Raw genomic sequence first — 17,007 nt, 5'->3', positions numbered from 1 at the left:
AAGAACTGATCCTGGTTTATGGCTCACAGTAGCTGTACTACACCTACTTCTTGTACACAGACAAGTAGGATAGAAACATTAACAAAATGAAACATGACAACGTAGGAAGTTTTGAGTTTTATTACAAAATTGTGGAACACTAATTATATTCGAATTTATCATGGGTGCTCTGTTGCGTGCTAACTCTGTTAAGAGTAAGAACTAAGAAGTAACAGAACAAGATTAATATTGTCAATTACCTCTGGACCCAAGAGACCGCATCATAATCGAGCCGTATTACAAGTGCATTCCAGAAAGGAAACAGGAAAAAGATAGAGGAATTACTTTTAATGTTTCCCTTTGTAGGTGGTCAATTATAATTGGGGAGTCAATGGGACAGCCTGGGCCATTCTGAATTGTTCAAATCTTCCGAGAGCTAAATTACAGGTACATTCCTCTGGTAAAACCAAAACCACACCCTGATTTGCACTTTCACAGCATAAAATTAATATTAACATTTTGGGGTATTTTTAAGATCTGGCAACAAAACATGGAGTGACATTATCATTTGATGTATCATTTTTTCTATTAATCAATCAACAACGTTAACGTATGGCTTGCATACAAATAAATTGCAATTTTGATGAGATCTTGAATTCAGATAAGAATATCAGTTTAATACTCAAATCACATTTCAGGGACAAAGCAATTATGATGTTATAAAAATAAAAGCTTGTGAAAGCAAATTTGCCACAATGAATGACATCACAGGCCATCTGCTGTAATCCATTTCCTGGAGTAATGAATGAATTAACTGGCAAAAATAATTAACTTTTCAAACAACCATGCCTTCCTTTCAAGAGCCGCAATGTGTAATACTCTGAGTACCATCCAAATAAAGCTTTCTTCAGGGACAAGATTAAACTTTTTTCATAGTATAAACTTTTGAAAATGAAATAGAAAAGAAGAATTGTAATCGTTAAATAACTAAACTTAAAGAGAGAGAGACCCCAAACAAACTCAATTGATAAAAGTTTAAATTGTGTGTAAGGCCACTATGGCATATTGAACTCAACTAACCACAACATTTTATTTTATTAAAATGTCAATTGGAAATGGACATTTCATTGGTGAGCAGGAATTGGACTTATTTGTGATTAGGTGAATTAAAGTTTGTTTTTAAATAGCTTACGGCTTATTTTTCAGATCACTCTACTGCACATGGTGTAGTAAACCACATAAATGGGTACAAATCCAACACACAGTATTGATACTGCAGTACCCAGCCAAACTACCCTTAATTTGACAAATAAAACAAAACAACAAATCTCTGACTGTTGCAAAATGCAATTTAGCAACTTTTCTTATCAGAGAAACAAACTTTACTTCGTTATTATTACAAACAGTTGCATAATGGGTTGAAATATCAAACAAAATATCTACCCATGTAAAATGTCTTCCTACATTCAAACAGGCTTATGCTGTCTCAACTTTGCAAACAAAAATTATTCTTTACTTTCTTTACAACAAATGATATGTGTCTCTAACACAATCTGTACTGTGTGCTCCTGTAGTCTTCTACCAAACCGACAGCTCTGTACATTATCTTCCACTGAACCAGAGAAAGTATTATTCTGCAAATTTCTGAAGTTTTCACTCATTTATACATTTTCATACACCTTATTTTCTGGGTTGTGTCTTTCAAGTAACAATTACATTCTGCTTGTGTGATGCTTTTATCATTTTAGTAACTTATAAACAAAGAGTGTAAGGAATGGACACATATATTAAAAGGAAAATTACACTAACATGTGTCTTTGTAGGATAAAAATGACTCCCTTCACTGGAACAGAGAAATTACACTGTTTCTGAGGATTCAACTGGAAGGTAAAATTTTGTATGAGTATAACACTCATTCCCCATGACGCAGATCAAATTTTGCTTGTTTGTGAGATCATAAAGTATGTCAATGCACAATTGATACACAATTACCATCTCTTTACTTCTTGGGCTTCGGTCTCTTTGTGGGGCTCTTTCTCTTTGTTGGTTTATTTGGGTCATGCTGTTTCATGTGTAAACTCAGCTGATGTTTGAGGCGGAAGCCCCGCCCGCAATGTTCACAGACGAAGGGCAGTTCACCGGTATGGACCCTCCTATGTAGAGTCACCTGATGAGCGAAATACCAACCCTTACCGCAGATATCACAGAAGTGGCGCTGCAAACTCCTGTGCTTTATGTTTAAGTGCACGTTGAAGGACCCTCGAGTTGGGAATGCCTTTGGACAGTGTGGACATTGTATTTCTTTCTTTGCGGTGAAATGCAGCTTCTCATGTCGCACCTGACTGAACGGTGTCTTGAACGTCTTTGAGCAGAAGTTACACGGATAATTCATACCCTCGTGGGCTTGCAGATGGAATTTGATGGACTGGTTGGTGACGACTTTGTCGCAGTACTTGCATTTCACTCTTAGGCTTCTCCTCGGATCCGGTCGGTAAGGCCGCTTTTTCCGAGCTTGCCTTCGCTTCTGGATTAATTCATCGATTTGAGCCTTGAAGACAGGGCAGAGTCTAGAGAAGGATGCACTACAGTGCATGCAGATACAATTCCAAATACCCCCATCATCATTCTGCGGTTTGGCCAGAGGCTCTAAGTTGATTTCTTTACGAAACTCAACTCCTTCGTTTTCTTCCTCATTTTGGGATGGGGTGGCTGCTGGAGGGGCGGCCGCTTGCTTCAGATACACATCCTCGTTCATGAGAATGTTTCGAATATCCTTGGACAGATTCACAACTTGTACATCCCCTGGGATATTGATCACAGCCCTCCCAGGCAGGGACTGAAGCTTGGGAGCAGTGTCGGACACAGACAACAACAGAGATGATCCTTTGGCCACACAATCAATGATGGCTTTCTGCAAGTTATTGTACAATACATTCAAGACTGCCGTCTGGGTAGTGCTTGACAGTTTACGGCCTTTATCTGGGTCCACAGTCGTGACCTCATTAACTTCCTTTACTTCCTTAACATCTTTAACTTCCTCAACTGCAGTTGCTTCCATGGTCTATTCTTAAAACTCTGAAAGCAATTGAAAAAAAAAAAAAAAATAATTGGAAAACATGAAAGAAATATAGTAAGCACTGCAAATGTATTGTGAAGCACTTGCGCAGTAAAAAACCCAAGCTGTCTTGGACTGTTGAAAGCAATGCAAAATACTCAAAGAGGTGAAACTTTTGGCAGGCATATTGATAGGGTGAAATTAACTAGATTAGTCAACCTCCTGAATATTGACCAGCCACCTGATGATTGTAACACCTTTCACTTCCAGTTCCACAGTAGTACAGGTTAAGCACATGAAGGCTTCAAGATGTTGACCTCATACAATCCCGCCTCCATCCCCCAAGTAAACTCCCCTAGGCATGAATGACAACTATCGTAGTACAAAATTAAATGTATTTATAATATAAGCAGTCATGCAGAAAAAACTGACTGAGAAATTACAGTTAAAGTTTGAAGGAATAATGAGTAAATGAGTAGAAAGTGATTTGCATCAATTAGACATACTGTAAAGTAGAATATCAAGTACAATACAAGTCCTGTGAGTACTCTGTTGCATTCAGAGCTATTCAACCCATTGTGACAGTGAATCTTAGTACTAAGCAAACCACTTTCTTTGTTTGGCAATCAGTCAAATGCTACAGTACCTGGCATCGATAACGCCATTAGGGTTTGTAAATTGGTTTTTACAATGAACTATAAACCAATACCTACTGAGTATTTAATCTCAGAATAGGGATTATGTACTAGCACAGTGGACATCCACACAAAGTTTACAAACCTTGATGGTAGGCCGTGTACAATATGCACGAATTAAACAACTAATGGTAGGCTTTGTCCCAACAAATGTACAATGGAAACGATGGTAAACTTCTTTGAATCTTTCAAAAGTGGCATACTGTGCTAAATACTACCAGTTTCATAGCCTACGTGTTGTTCTTAAAAAGACTAGTTATTTAGTCGTAAGACTTTTGACTATCTGTCATCTTTTTGACACCAAAACATAACAAAAGTTGTGTTGTTAGCAGAACATAATGTTTGAGGGATGGGACATCCTGCAAACATATCTGCATAAACCCTACTGTACATGTTTACATAGGAAACCTTGCAGTTTCATTATCGTAGTATGTATACTGAATTGTAGTCGGAATACACAACTTGCTGTAACACACGGTGTCCTACAGTACTTGCAAAACAGGTGAAGGATAGCTGAGACATTAACACATTCTAAGAACAACTATACTGCAAGAGGTTTGTAAGTTTAGCATCTGATATTTTTTTATTTTGCACTGGCATTATATTGAGCTTATAATGGATAAATGGGCAAATTTTTAATCGGTTGTGCTAATTTGTAGACTGACTTGGAATTTGCAGACTGGGAAATTCCCTAACTCAAAGTACTACCTGGCATATTAAAAACAATTGAAGAAACAACTTGTCATTTTGAATGCAAGTCTAGTTGAGTGACTTTGTCAGTTTGGAATTGGTAATTGGTATTATGGGTTGAGTCAGGTAGAACATTTTATATTTTGTAGCAAAACAAATCCAGGTTAGTCTACTTCACCTATTGGGTGTGGTGCATTGTACAATGAAGCTACTTAAATTTGTTTTTCCAGGCTGCGTGTCAACAACGGAATTGAACACTGGAAACGGCGACCTATCCAATAGACATGGGCAGCCATCAACTGTATATTTGCTGAGCACTAATATATAGTTAGTTCATGGGCCTTCCACCAAAAGGTCTGAAAAATGGCGTCCCGGAGATTGTCAGAGTTGGCCGCTGTCAAGCCCCCGGATGTTTTGCAAGTGGGTTACCTGCTGAAACTCCGCCAAATATTTGCTCACAGGGTATTTATCAGTGCTAACAGTCGATTCCCGCTGTTGGTATTTTATGTATTGAGAAACTAAAAATAATGCAATGTGTTACTTCTGCCTACTATACTATACTGTAATGTACTGACACTGTTGTAATGTTGGTATTGGGATCACCCATCCAGGGATTCCCATTACTGACGCACACATTTGTATACAGCCCTAGTTATACTGCTCACAGCAGTATACACCTAGGCTGCATAGACTGAGATTTGTTTTCTACCAAAAAAGTCATCAAAAGTCAGCCAGACAGAACTCATAGCACATTGTACAATGCATTGCATATCTAAAGTTTGCATTTTTTTCATGGCTATAAGAACAAAGCAAAGAACAATTTTCATCAGTTTTGTGACAATGTTAATTCAAAAAGGAGTCAGTATTTTGCATCCGCAACTGCAATTTTTTTTTATCGCCAGACAAGCAAATATACCAAAATTTTCAGGGGACCTTCGCTCCCTGCACCCCACAAGGGTTCCACTCCTTGACCCACCGGGGCCCTAAGGCAGGCCCCTGGACCCCACGCCATTAGGCTCGCACGCACACTATATGTGCTTGGTGTAAACGCTGCGAGAACACCTGCGGGAAATCGGCAGTCGATTTAGTGTGTTCGCGGGAAATTAAACAAGGTTTTTTAACACTGGGCATAGGCTTTTGGTTGGTGGTTTGGATATGTATCAAATTTCATAGGGACTTTCCAAGTTTTCTTCGAAGTGTTGAACATTTAGCCTGGGGCAATTAAGCTAGTCGTCTGTCGAACAACTTAAGCAGGGTTTAAGGTTGTCCAACTTGATATTTGGGCGATCGGATGGCCCTCGAATTTGAGACCTGCTGATGGTTACTTGCCAAAAAGAATCAATATAATTGCCTAGGCCTAGGCTTTTGTTTAACTTTAGGTCGGTGGTTTGGATAAATGTATCAATGTTGCTTTTCGCTAACAATTTTGACCGAAAATGAAGTAGAACTTTTTGTCTTATGATCTTTTTGCGTTTTCGATACCCATTCTGTAGGCCAAACGCATTGACTTTGTTTGATCGCTTTGTTTAGTTCGATAGCTAGATTTTACAGGCCTAGCCTATGAATATCCAGTCTAGGCTATGGCCTACTGCTAGCCTACAGTACTAGTACTAGTGTTACTTGTTTGTGTTACTAGTGTTACTGTTACTGTTAGGATAGGGTATAGTTAGGGTAGGTCTACCATAGGCTGGCTTTCTACAATGATTACTTGTTGGCCTACCAAACTTTTTAAGACTAGCAAAATTTCTATGTCTATGTTTTGTCTCAACAGCAATACCTTCAACGGTTTAGGAAACGCTGATGTGAATTTCTGTGGCTCTGAACAGTATGATGCAAACGCGCCTTTCTGGACTATGGAACGCCAATTAAACATAGTTTCGTTTGAAAGTAAAAAAGTACAATAAGAGTTTTCTATATAGGAACGTGTGGGATCTGAAACCCCTTCAGTGGATCTTTCTTCTTGTTATTTTACAAATTTTTGGAGGCAAATACTTCCGTCATTCCCTCCAGGCTGCCATGACCCTGATTATAGAAGATTCCATGTACAGGCGAAGATCTATGAGATGGTCAAAAGTTCTCCCAGTCCCCCTAATTTGACCCCTATAGTAATTTTATCCTCAATGCATATTGAATCATTCCGAACGTACAGCTGTTTGTTCATAAGATTTAAATTTTAATATTGACAACTTTCATTAAACTTTCTAATTACATATTGCTTTAAGCAATAACAGTTGTCAAAACTTAAATGAAGTGCTTTCGAATACACAGTTCATTGCAGAGGACAAACTACCACACAAATCACATATCAACTAATTGTGCTCAGTTAATTTATTGCAAAATTCCAGTATTTTGTATGTTTTATAACAATTATACAGTACCTGTCTTTAAATTTGAACAGGATACTTCTGAATTATATCGTTCTTATTGCATCAGCAAAACTTCCTGATTATAACCAAATTTTGAATCTACAAACGGTACTTTTCATTAGTATTCACTTCCAACTGATGTAAAGGGCAATTGTGATGACTTTTTGGCAGATTGGTGGGGGGGGGGGGGTGGAGAGGTGGCACGCAAGTTAGTGTGACTGTGAGTGGCATTCTAGTTATTTTGGACTCTACTACTGACTTTCAACTGAAGATGAACTGGCGAACTATACTCTATGGTTGTCCCACCATATATGCTGCTGTAATATGCAATGCCATATTTTTCGGTTACATAAGGTTATTTGGTCGCCATATGTTTAGTACTTGAAATGTGGAGAACAAGCACCTCCCTTTAAATAATGCAGTTGTTTTTCAGCACTGGATACGGGACAAACTAAAACGAATGACAGCGAATGACCGAATGACAATTGACTTTGTACAGGGTTAATTATCATTTGCGAATGACAGCGAATGAAGGCGAATGACAACGAATGACACCGAATGACAACGAAGGACAGTATTGAGAAGAGATAGAATGATTAACGGAGTGGAGTAAATGCGGTTATTGGTTTTTTGCGCAAAAATGATTTGAGGAAAATCACATATAACGTGGTTGCAGGGTTTTGGTGTAATTTACGGATAGAAACCACAGGGAAAGTTTTTGTGTGAGAATGCGCTTGAGTGCTGTGCTTTTTACCTCTGTAGATTTATATAGAAAGATAACTGAAGCCGTTTCAAGATCATACTATTGTTAGTTTCTAACAATTAATATCGGAAAAATGACGTTAAATTTACTTTTTAAAATCAGACTTACAATTTCGCTTACTATAAGGTGCGTTTTTATCTTGTCCGTACTTTACTAGATCTAGATACCCACGAAGTCTGAACTGTGATATCCGGTTGAAGCAAATGTCTGTGCTGTCATTACTGTCATTCGTTTTAGTCAACGCATTTTTTTAGTGTGTACAACATATTGTCGTTCGTTATGTGTAACGTAATTGTCATTCGTTTTAGTAACACCCCTGGATACTTCACTATGTTTTCACGAATTTATCGTATATGTTCCAACTCATTGATAAGGTACGTACCGTGGCGTAACCAGCGGGGAAGGGGGCAGGGGTGGGATCCCCAGTCAAATACATTGCCCCCGCTACCCCCCCCCCCCTACAAATGACATTGATGGGCTCAAAAATATTGGACGAAAATTACAAAATTCATTTGCGGTTGACGTTAATCGGTAATTGATGGGAATTCTCATGTTAATACCAGCGAATTGCGTCTCAATTTAAGTATAATCCTATCATGTTGCTGTCATCGCTACGCGGTCTCCAACCCCTGCCCTCGCCACACACGCTAACCAACGAGATAACCTGCTACGGCCTGTGTATGTTTATAACTTTATACCATCCATTTATCGACCGTCCGAAGTCAATACGATATTGTTACTTGGAAGCTCTAGCATGATATTTCACTTTCACCATCGCACGTATGAACTATCACAGACTGATCAGTCGTTATAGAATATAGTCCTAACCGAAATATTGATTATTATTTATTAAACTTTTGACAGAAGAGTAAAACTCGTTTAGCAAGAATGCTAATCTCTCCCGCGGTTCTTACAAGTAAAACGAGTGTAAACATGCAATAAGCAAAAATTTAAGAAACAACGTACAGGATTAAAAGATGGAGGAAAAGGAGCAGAAAAAACAACCTAAAATGAAACGATGGCTTAATAAAAAATTCAGATGAGGGACTGAACTTGAAGAAAAGAGAAAAGTGAAGAGACCGTAAAGTGAATAAAAGAAATGAAAAAAGCATTAACAGAGAGTTTTAAATATTCGAAATTCATGCAGAAAGATCTTAGTTACAATTAGCATAAAACTTGTATAGTTGTATCCTTAAAGTGTTCAAAGATTTGCTTTTTCTTAAACTTTACGGTAATTCATTTCACTCTTTGGCAGCTAGATATGAAAATCGTTCCTATGATATTCAGTTATTTCCAATTTATTATTAAATCCGATGGACTATGAACAGTTTTGCAGTGGCTGAAGAGGCTACTGGTCGCGCGCGCAATTACTCGAGCTCTTTGCTCCTCAGCCCTACGCCCCCTCATTCCCCAGATCAGTGGCGGAGATTTCTTGTCAGAAGTGGGGGGGGGGGGGGGGTTACAGGCCATTGATGAAATAAAAAGTCATAACTGCTGGCTCACTATCTAAGTGGAGCGCCACCATGAGTTGGCGCGAAGTGCACAAGAATTTTTTGGCAAATATTGCCTTCCAGATTGCAGTAAATTGCACTGCCCAGGCCTTGAAAAGCTGCATTTAACCAGGGGCGTATGCAGGATCTTCTAACCTGGGGGCACGTATTACTATCTAAGCGGAGCGCCACCATTGGTTGGCGCGCAGCGTACAAGCAAATTTCTGGTTTTGGTACCCCCAGATCACCGGAAATGGCACTTCTCGGGCTTGAAACTGACCAACCATATGTACACTTTTGCCTGAGAACCAAGTTTTTTACAAATACTTTTTTTTCTCATCTATAACCTTTTTGAAGATTGTCACCAGTCACACATCATGTTCGACTTCATCACATATCCTGTGGATCATTGCTTTTGTAGGTGATTCTTCATCGCGGCCCACAATATCCGTCAGCCCCACTGTTCAGAATTTGAAAATTCACAATTCTCGTGCATAAATTCACTTCAAAACATACCCATAATGTTGCAAAAAATATCATCTATGGACAACCGATATAGAAAAACCTCCTTCAACCCTAACAGACGGGTCAAAATTGCACGAGTATGATGAAGTATGATGAAGAATGTTGGTTAGGGTATTTTCAAAAATTCAGACGGCTACTAAAAACTTTCGTTGAAGGAAATAAAAAATATACCAGATATTTCCGAAACCGAACACTACACACATCGACAGTTTTGAGCATGGGCGCAGATCAGTCTTGGATAATGGTGGGGACGCGTGTCTGTTCTATGACACTATCTAAGCTGAGCGCAACCATGGGTTCGCGCATAGCGTACGATTTTTTTGGGCAAATATACCTCCAGATCGCCGGAAATAACACTTCCCAGACCTAATGATGCTCCTAAACCTCCTTAAGTTTTAGATCTCATGGCTTAGAAATTTAGTTTGGAGAAATACATGGGCGTCTGCAGAAAGAAAATCAGGGGACAAATAATCCAAGAAGACTTTTGTATATACGATGGGTCTGGGGTCCTCTCCCAGAAAACAAATATAGACTGCCGCAAATGCGATTTCCGTCCTACATTTAACAACTGTGGATAAAATACAATAAAATGAGAACTGCTGCATGTCATTTGCACAATGCTGGATCAAAATGCGCCAAAGTTCAATACAGGGGAACTTGAAATGCAGCTATTGGTCAAGACAAATTGGTGGGGACACGGTATATCATGTCCCCACTACTGAAAAAGTTGGTGGGGACGCGTCCCGCTGTCCTCACCAGGATCTGCGCCCATGGTTTGGAGGCTGCTTATCGTGGAACGCCATTTTCATGCTCACTGATATGATGTGATATCTGATGTTTGTTTTACAAATTCGAATAATTTTGTCACTGTTCCTCTTTCTCTTCCCGTTTTCTTGCCGTATTTTCTACTCCATCCTTTTCTCCTTTTCTCTTTCTTCTTTTTCTTTTCCTTCCTTCACCTCGTTGAAGTTGGCAAGTGTATACAGTTCCAAAGCTATTCAACAGCAACAAAACGTTATTTTGTGTATGTCTGTTGTGGGGTGAAGTTAGCGCTATGAGCTACAAGTTCCAATGCGCAAGGTGGGGAAAGGGGCTAGAAATAATGTGTAGGTCAATTCTAACTCGGTTTTCGGTCGTTAATTGTTGATGTAGCCTACCAGGTAAAAGGTTGAAATGACTTTAACAATTTTAAATTTAATAATTTGATTTATTATGCCATTTGGAGCACATAACATAGGCTATAACAGAACATTACTGGCAAAAACTAGGGGGGTTGATTGTGTGGGCCAACCCCCCTCTTCCAAAAGTGGGGGGTAAACCCCCCCCCCCCCCCCGTCCTGTTTCTCCGCCACTGCCCCAGATGAAAACGTATGGTTACGCCACTGATAAGGTAGAGTGCTCACAATTTCAGTTGAGGCTTCCACATTCGAGTTTCGTGGTGTACCTCACTTTTTATATTACGCCCCTCGTTTTGTTACGCCCTCTAATCTAATATCTCGGAAACTAAATAACCATAGACACCTGTGACTAGAGAGATAAATTAAGTTTATTTAAAAATGAAACGGATGCAAGTTGTCTCGTCCATTAATTTCCAATACAATAGTACACGGTCAGGTGTGGCTGGAACTGCTTCACTGTGCAATACATCCGTTACTTGAGCTCGAAGCCACACGTGTCTAGAATGTTATATATCGTTGCTGTGTAGATCCTGGTGCAGTGTTATGAATCTTTCGATCAGCTGAGTGAGGTGTGCGGTGTTTATAAATTCGGAAACCAGTTACCGTGTATACATAGGCCTACAATAGGTAATTTCGCAATGACAAGCAGGCAGACCATGAAGGGCATACAAGAGCTTCGTCATTAGTTGAGTCGGCATCTTAAACATTGTGACACTTAGTAAGTAAGCTTTGTAGTATTTATTCTCTTGAAAACATTTTCTAATCAAAGTACGAATACTTCACATTGGTAGGAGTTTCATGCACTGATCTAGCCTAGCTTAGACCTAAGTTATGTTGCAATGCGAATTTCGTAATGTCTGGGTATCGAGAATAATAACAAGTAGGCATTTGCTATTACTACTAGTACTAGCCTAAGCTATGAGCACTGTCGTTCAATATCTGTCTCAAAATCAGATGATTTTTCAATGGTCTAATTCATATAGTTATACGTTTTAACACTCTTCACGCAGAATTTCATAAACGTTATTAACTATAGTCTATAGCCTCAAAGGTTAGGTTGGGGCTAACAGTAATTCCACTTCATGCCTATGCGGTATGTATATATAGCAACATTGCCATTGAGATGAAGTACTTCCTGTTTTTCTTTTGAAATCCTGTCACCTTATAATATGTACATTAGAAATGTTTGAATGATGTTGCAGATGTTATGAGACTACATGTTGCCAGATTTTACTGTCTTTGTTTGGTCATCTGTGTTTTATTCTAAAGCAAATTGAAACACTGTTGACTTTGAACTGAAAAGTGGCATTATATATCACGAATGAATATAGCTTTTGAAATATGTGTACAGATAATACATGCATGGCCAAACCCTAGACTGTATGGGGTTTCATATGCTGGAAACACTTGTAAGCAAACAAGAAGTTCATAGGGGAAAGTAAGGTATCATTTCAGTTTCAGCTACCTGTACTTGGGAAGACTCCTCACAAACATTGAACATGTGAACAGGATTTATAGAAACTGAAATAATTGCTGACAGAAGCTGAGGTAAAGTTTTCAGTCTTGTGGAGACCTTAAAAAGAAAAGTGCAGCTTAGTGTCAAACAGTTTGTCAAGAACCATGCTGTGCTCAACTTTCTGTTCATTGATAAAAAAAGTTGCCTTTACAATGCAAATTATGTAAACAAACAGGTTGTATGATTTTAACCAGAATATATACCCACTTCAAGTCTGAATAACTTCTCACTACCTACAGTACTATATTGTGTTTGTCAAAGATGACCTGTCGTAGCCCATTCAAAATACTCATTCTAAAAGAAACCTTTTATCTCCAGTTCTATGATACAATATACTTTGTGTTATACACTGGTATACAACAAATGTACTTTACAATAAAACCAGGATTATCCTGAATCATTGTCTTGATATGAAAAAAAAATATCAGTAGAAAATGTTCAGTGTATACTCAAGAGTAGTAATGGATAGGACACAGAATAATTTTAATTAATTAATTTTTATTAGTTAATTTATATGTTTGGAAATATAAAAAGTTGAATATGAAAGTTTAAAATTAATCCAGTTATAAAGCAAACAAATGACCAAATCATGGGACACCATATATCCAAAGAAGACTGTCTAGGAAATGTGGCAACTTAGGCTTTAAATGTGATGTTTGTATATCGTAATTTGAAAGACCAAGCTGTCTGTATCATCAGAACAACATGTTGACAAAACGACAGAACTCTTGCATACGATGCAAATGTCTTCCAATCCAAAGTAGAAACAAGAATTTAATGGTGAATCATTTTCATTATTATTTTATAAGCCTGGGTGAGAGATAGGCCTACTCTACTTTTCTCATTTAACTGTGTTTTGTGTGTGATATTGCTGTCATCAAGTGTCCAATTTTATTGTCCTAAATTATTTGCAGAATTACAACGAGAGCTACGAGATGAAATGGCCAGCACTGGAGGAATTTCGGAACAAGGAAACTCGTTGACATTTTTCCCTCCTTTACCAACAGATGTCAAAAGCACAGAGAGGAAGCCGTCTTTATTTGGTATATTTAAAAGACCTAAAGGTAGGGAGAAACAATAAAAGTAGTACTTTAAATTGTCTACAATTTCTAGTTTGTACCTAAAACATTACTTTGGGGAACAATATCGAAATTTGTTTCCTTCCCAAATCTTTAAATGATAAACACTTTGCAAAACACTTTTTACAAACTACAGTATGCAGTGCAAGTTCAAAGTAGCTCTTAATTAGGAGACTAAATTTAATATTGAAGAGGTATAAATGTTCTACCATATTGCTTGACATATTTGTCTGTAGCCATCTTTAAACCTATCATAGTTTGTGACATATCAACCAAGTCAGACAAACCATACCATTCATTTAAAGTCCTTTAAAGACAAAATAAAAAAGTCTTTCAAATATTCCATGTACTATTTCTTATAACTTCAGACAATGCCCTTTAGAGTTCTTATCGCTAGGAAAGATGAACAATTCATCAAACACCTAAGTACTGTTCATAACTAAACATATAGTTCAGAGAAATGCTCCCCCAGATGCAACTGTTGTCTCATTTTGTCCACTGATTGTACATGGAGGTTCCTAGTGTAAACTATGCACAGTAACTAGGTCTTTGCAGCGGGTCCAGACTCCTTGGGCCTGGGCATCAAAGGAGCCCAGTGTCAAGGAGCAAAAAAACTTTCCATTCGTCTACTGAAGCCGGCTGTCAGCCATAGGCCAGCAAAGAGACCAGTATTTGTATGAATTGCATAGTATGTAAACCAAATGGGTCCCATCATTCCCATGTAATGTTTGGGCATGAAAGAGCCATATCTGGGATGTCTAGAGGAACCAAATATAAAAATTAATCACCCAAGTCCCAAAAAGTGGTTGGGCATGGGTGGTTGTGGAGTTTTATTTAGGGCCCTATTTGCTACGGCACTGAATATGAATATCTGAGTAGTCCACAACATTAAATAGGAGTGGTGGTAATGACATTTATACTTTTTAAATATCATTCTGTATTACTTTAATTTGCAAAACTTGTGATACATTTTGGGCATCAATTAACTTACCACACTGAGGCATCTAACCATTACGTCTTTGGCTTTTGGTAAGTTATAAACATGTAATAAATATTCATACAACATTTCAAACAATTTTTACACATATCAAATGATTAACTGATTTGTTTCAATGATGTGGTATCCTTCATAGAACTATCAAAGAACAATTTGGATTATCCGGTTGATATATGTGTGTGTGCATCTAACAATGGCCACCCCTCAGCCGCAGATAAGTTTAGAAACGTGAGTAGATAGATCTGACTATTTTATGTTTTTGATTGTCAGACATGCTCTCTAGTAGAATCATGTCTTGTAGAGGCAGATCAGATCGTCTTTCTCTCCTAACTTCCAATACACCTTTTTTTATTCTCTCCTTCATTAAAGAAAAACTGACAGCAGAGATTGGGACGGATGTAATTTTAAAGTCAGATCTTGAGGTGAAAGCAAAGGAAGAGTCATCTTTATTATCAAAGAGTACATTTTATGTCAGCCATGAACCCAGATCCTCCAATAATGACTCAAGGTCAATCAGTAGTGGGGTTAAAGGTCGTTTGGAGTACAAACAGAGAAGCAAAGAAGCTGGTTCAGCATTGAAATCTGCCAATGACTTATTACCGACGGCCAATACCAGAGATGAAGCTGCTAGCGAGACTCATGAATATGTACGACCTCCTAGAAGCTTATCATTGGTGATGAAACAGATCAGCAATATTCGAAAAGGACAGGTGAGTTTCATTCAAGGAAAGCAACATAATACAAAGAAAGTGTTAGCATTAAGTACAGTCTGGTTTGTAGCACTATTAAGCCTGATATATCATTTGACACAACTTCTAGTCAAATGATTGTTTGGTTCTGAAGTGGCTGTTGTCACCAATGTTACTATTTATAGTTATACTGTGGTGGCAGAGGCTTCAAAGTTTAATCTTTAGTGGGAAAGTTGTACATCCAGAGAAAATTTCGAAGGATTTTTAATGGTTGGCTTAACTTTTTGGTTGTCCAAACAGCAAGTTTGGCTGTCTGAGAAATGTAGCATAATAAAGATGACCTATATATATGTTCACTGTAGGATAAATGTGTCAATTGAGTAAATAGAACTTTGATGGGAGGGTGGGGGGGGGGTGATACCAATTTATAATTTCATATCCTCTTGTTTTTACTTCAATGACTTAACATTTCACATTGCAAATATGCAAATTTAACTGTACAGTAAAACCTGCATCAGCTGAATAACTATTATCCTGCTTTGATCTCAAATGACATTTATCCTTTTAATTCTGGAATACTGTACCATCACACAAACAGTCTTATGCTAAGTATTTTGTGTACTTCTGCAAAGTTACACGAGACACAAATGCAGAGGGTATTGAATTTCAATACACTGTGTAGTCATGTTGTGGTTGAAGAGTCCATTTCAATAGCAAACTAGATTATAGGAGAGGACACACGTTTGTACAGACTTCCTACATACTGGAAAACCTCTAATTCTGTTGTCTCCATATATTTCAGTTTTACTCTTTAGCAGGAGTGGGCATGATATTGATCTGACGGTCACACAGAGATTTTGTAATAATATAATAATAATAATAATAATAATAAAGGGTATATAAATTTACTCCTGTGAAATGGGAATATTGCATTAAATGGTTAAAAAAAAAGGATCAGAAAGTTCAAAATGAACATTTTGCCTTTGTTAGAAGTAGCCCAAAGAACTTCCATGCGAACTTCCAAAAATATACACAGTCATTTTTCATGTGTTTCTTCCCATACGGTTCTGCTGGATGGATTAATAGGGTTTGTAAAGCTTTTCTGTGTGCTGCACTTTGTCCACCTGTGCTCTGCAAATATAGGAATATTGTAGCTTTCATGATTTCACACAAAGAGCTGTTAAATACACCTTTTGATTTCTGACAAACCTTTCCTGAAGTAAAGAATTTATCTTAAATTAGTAGTCCTGTTTGAACAGGATATGATGTTACGTTTCTCGGATTAGGGTCAGGCTTGGAAAGTGAAAGTAGATCGATTGAAAGTGATCAACTTAGGAACGTGACAAAAACATTTATGTTTCTGAAGGGTTTAAATTGTTAGATGCCTCCATTATCTTCAGTTCTGATATTTGTTAAACTTCCTCTTTTACATTTACGCACCATGTAGTTTTAACCTTCGATGAAACAGTTCCTTATTATTCCCAGGGGGGAATTAATCTGTCCTTTTTTTCAGAACTAAATTGATATTCCATCTAAAAAAAAGTTGTTATTGTTCATTTTAACTCATTTAACAACAGGGTAAATTGGACATTGGAACAAAAATGAAACTGGTTTATCATAGTGTCATGAAATAGAAAGCACCATGTGTGATTTAAAACAAAAGTACATATTAGAGTCTTTGTACAGATTAAACTTTGAGTTCAATATCTGTGGCAAATATGTAAATGTGCAATCAGTAATTACTTTAAAAGTAATTCAGTTTTCACCAGAAAAGAAAAAAAAATGTAGTTTCGAAAAACTAATCATCCCAATATATAGCTTCTTTTTTTGACTGCAGAAACAAATTTAAGTTTGATATACTGTAGAGCTTTAAAGCCTGCAGTTCTAAGCTCTGATCATATTTCTATACCTCTTGAACTTTTAATGATCCTTCAACTTTCAAGAACCAGAGGCTCATCAATCAAAATGGCTGGACTATATAGTAT

At 37.7% G+C, this 17,007-nt stretch overlaps 2 protein-coding genes across 5 annotated transcripts in view; one reads left to right on the top strand and one right to left on the bottom strand.

The window, feature by feature from the left end:
- Positions 1-102: 102 nt before the first annotated feature.
- On the bottom strand, positions 103-6,337 carry LOC139965077 (uncharacterized). 2 transcript variants are annotated; one of them, XM_071967274.1, is made up of 2 exons: positions 6,197-6,337; positions 103-3,054 (listed from the first exon to the last, which is right to left on the bottom strand). In XM_071967274.1, the coding sequence occupies exon 2, from the start codon at positions 3,035-3,037 to the stop codon at positions 1,979-1,981; it is 1,059 nt and encodes a 352-aa protein (XP_071823375.1). In that variant the 5' UTR covers positions 3,038-3,054; positions 6,197-6,337; the 3' UTR covers positions 103-1,978. The 2 variants fall into 2 exon arrangements, with proteins under 2 accessions (XP_071823375.1, XP_071823376.1); XM_071967275.1 differs by having other exon boundaries at positions 6,140-6,275.
- Positions 6,338-11,148: 4,811 nt separating this feature from the next.
- LOC139964689 (1-phosphatidylinositol 3-phosphate 5-kinase-like) overlaps positions 11,149-17,007 on the top strand; it is a 147,586-nt gene continuing 141,727 nt past the window's right edge. For 2 of the 3 annotated variants that reach the window (XM_071966520.1, XM_071966518.1), the window contains exons 1-3: positions 11,149-11,459; positions 13,172-13,321; positions 14,703-15,043. In XM_071966520.1, the coding sequence (XP_071822621.1) occupies positions 13,198-13,321; positions 14,703-15,043 (465 nt within the window). In that variant the 5' untranslated portion in view covers positions 11,149-11,459; positions 13,172-13,197. Of the gene's footprint in view, positions 11,464-13,171; positions 13,322-14,702; positions 15,044-17,007 lie in introns of all 3 variants that reach the window. The other variant, XM_071966519.1, reaches the window with a different exon arrangement.

The sequence above is a fragment of the Apostichopus japonicus genome, chromosome 23, assembly GCF_037975245.1.
Source record: "Apostichopus japonicus isolate 1M-3 chromosome 23, ASM3797524v1, whole genome shotgun sequence".
In the NCBI taxonomy this organism is placed as follows: Eukaryota; Metazoa; Echinodermata; class Holothuroidea; order Aspidochirotida; family Stichopodidae; genus Apostichopus; species Apostichopus japonicus.
This window is presented reverse-complemented; position numbering and strand designations above follow the sequence as displayed.

Excerpts from the sequence above, each read along its gene's own strand:
- LOC139965077 (XM_071967274.1), bottom strand. The coding sequence starts at position 3,037 with ATGGAAGCAACTGCAGTTGAGGAAGTTAAAGATGTTAAGGAAGTAAAG.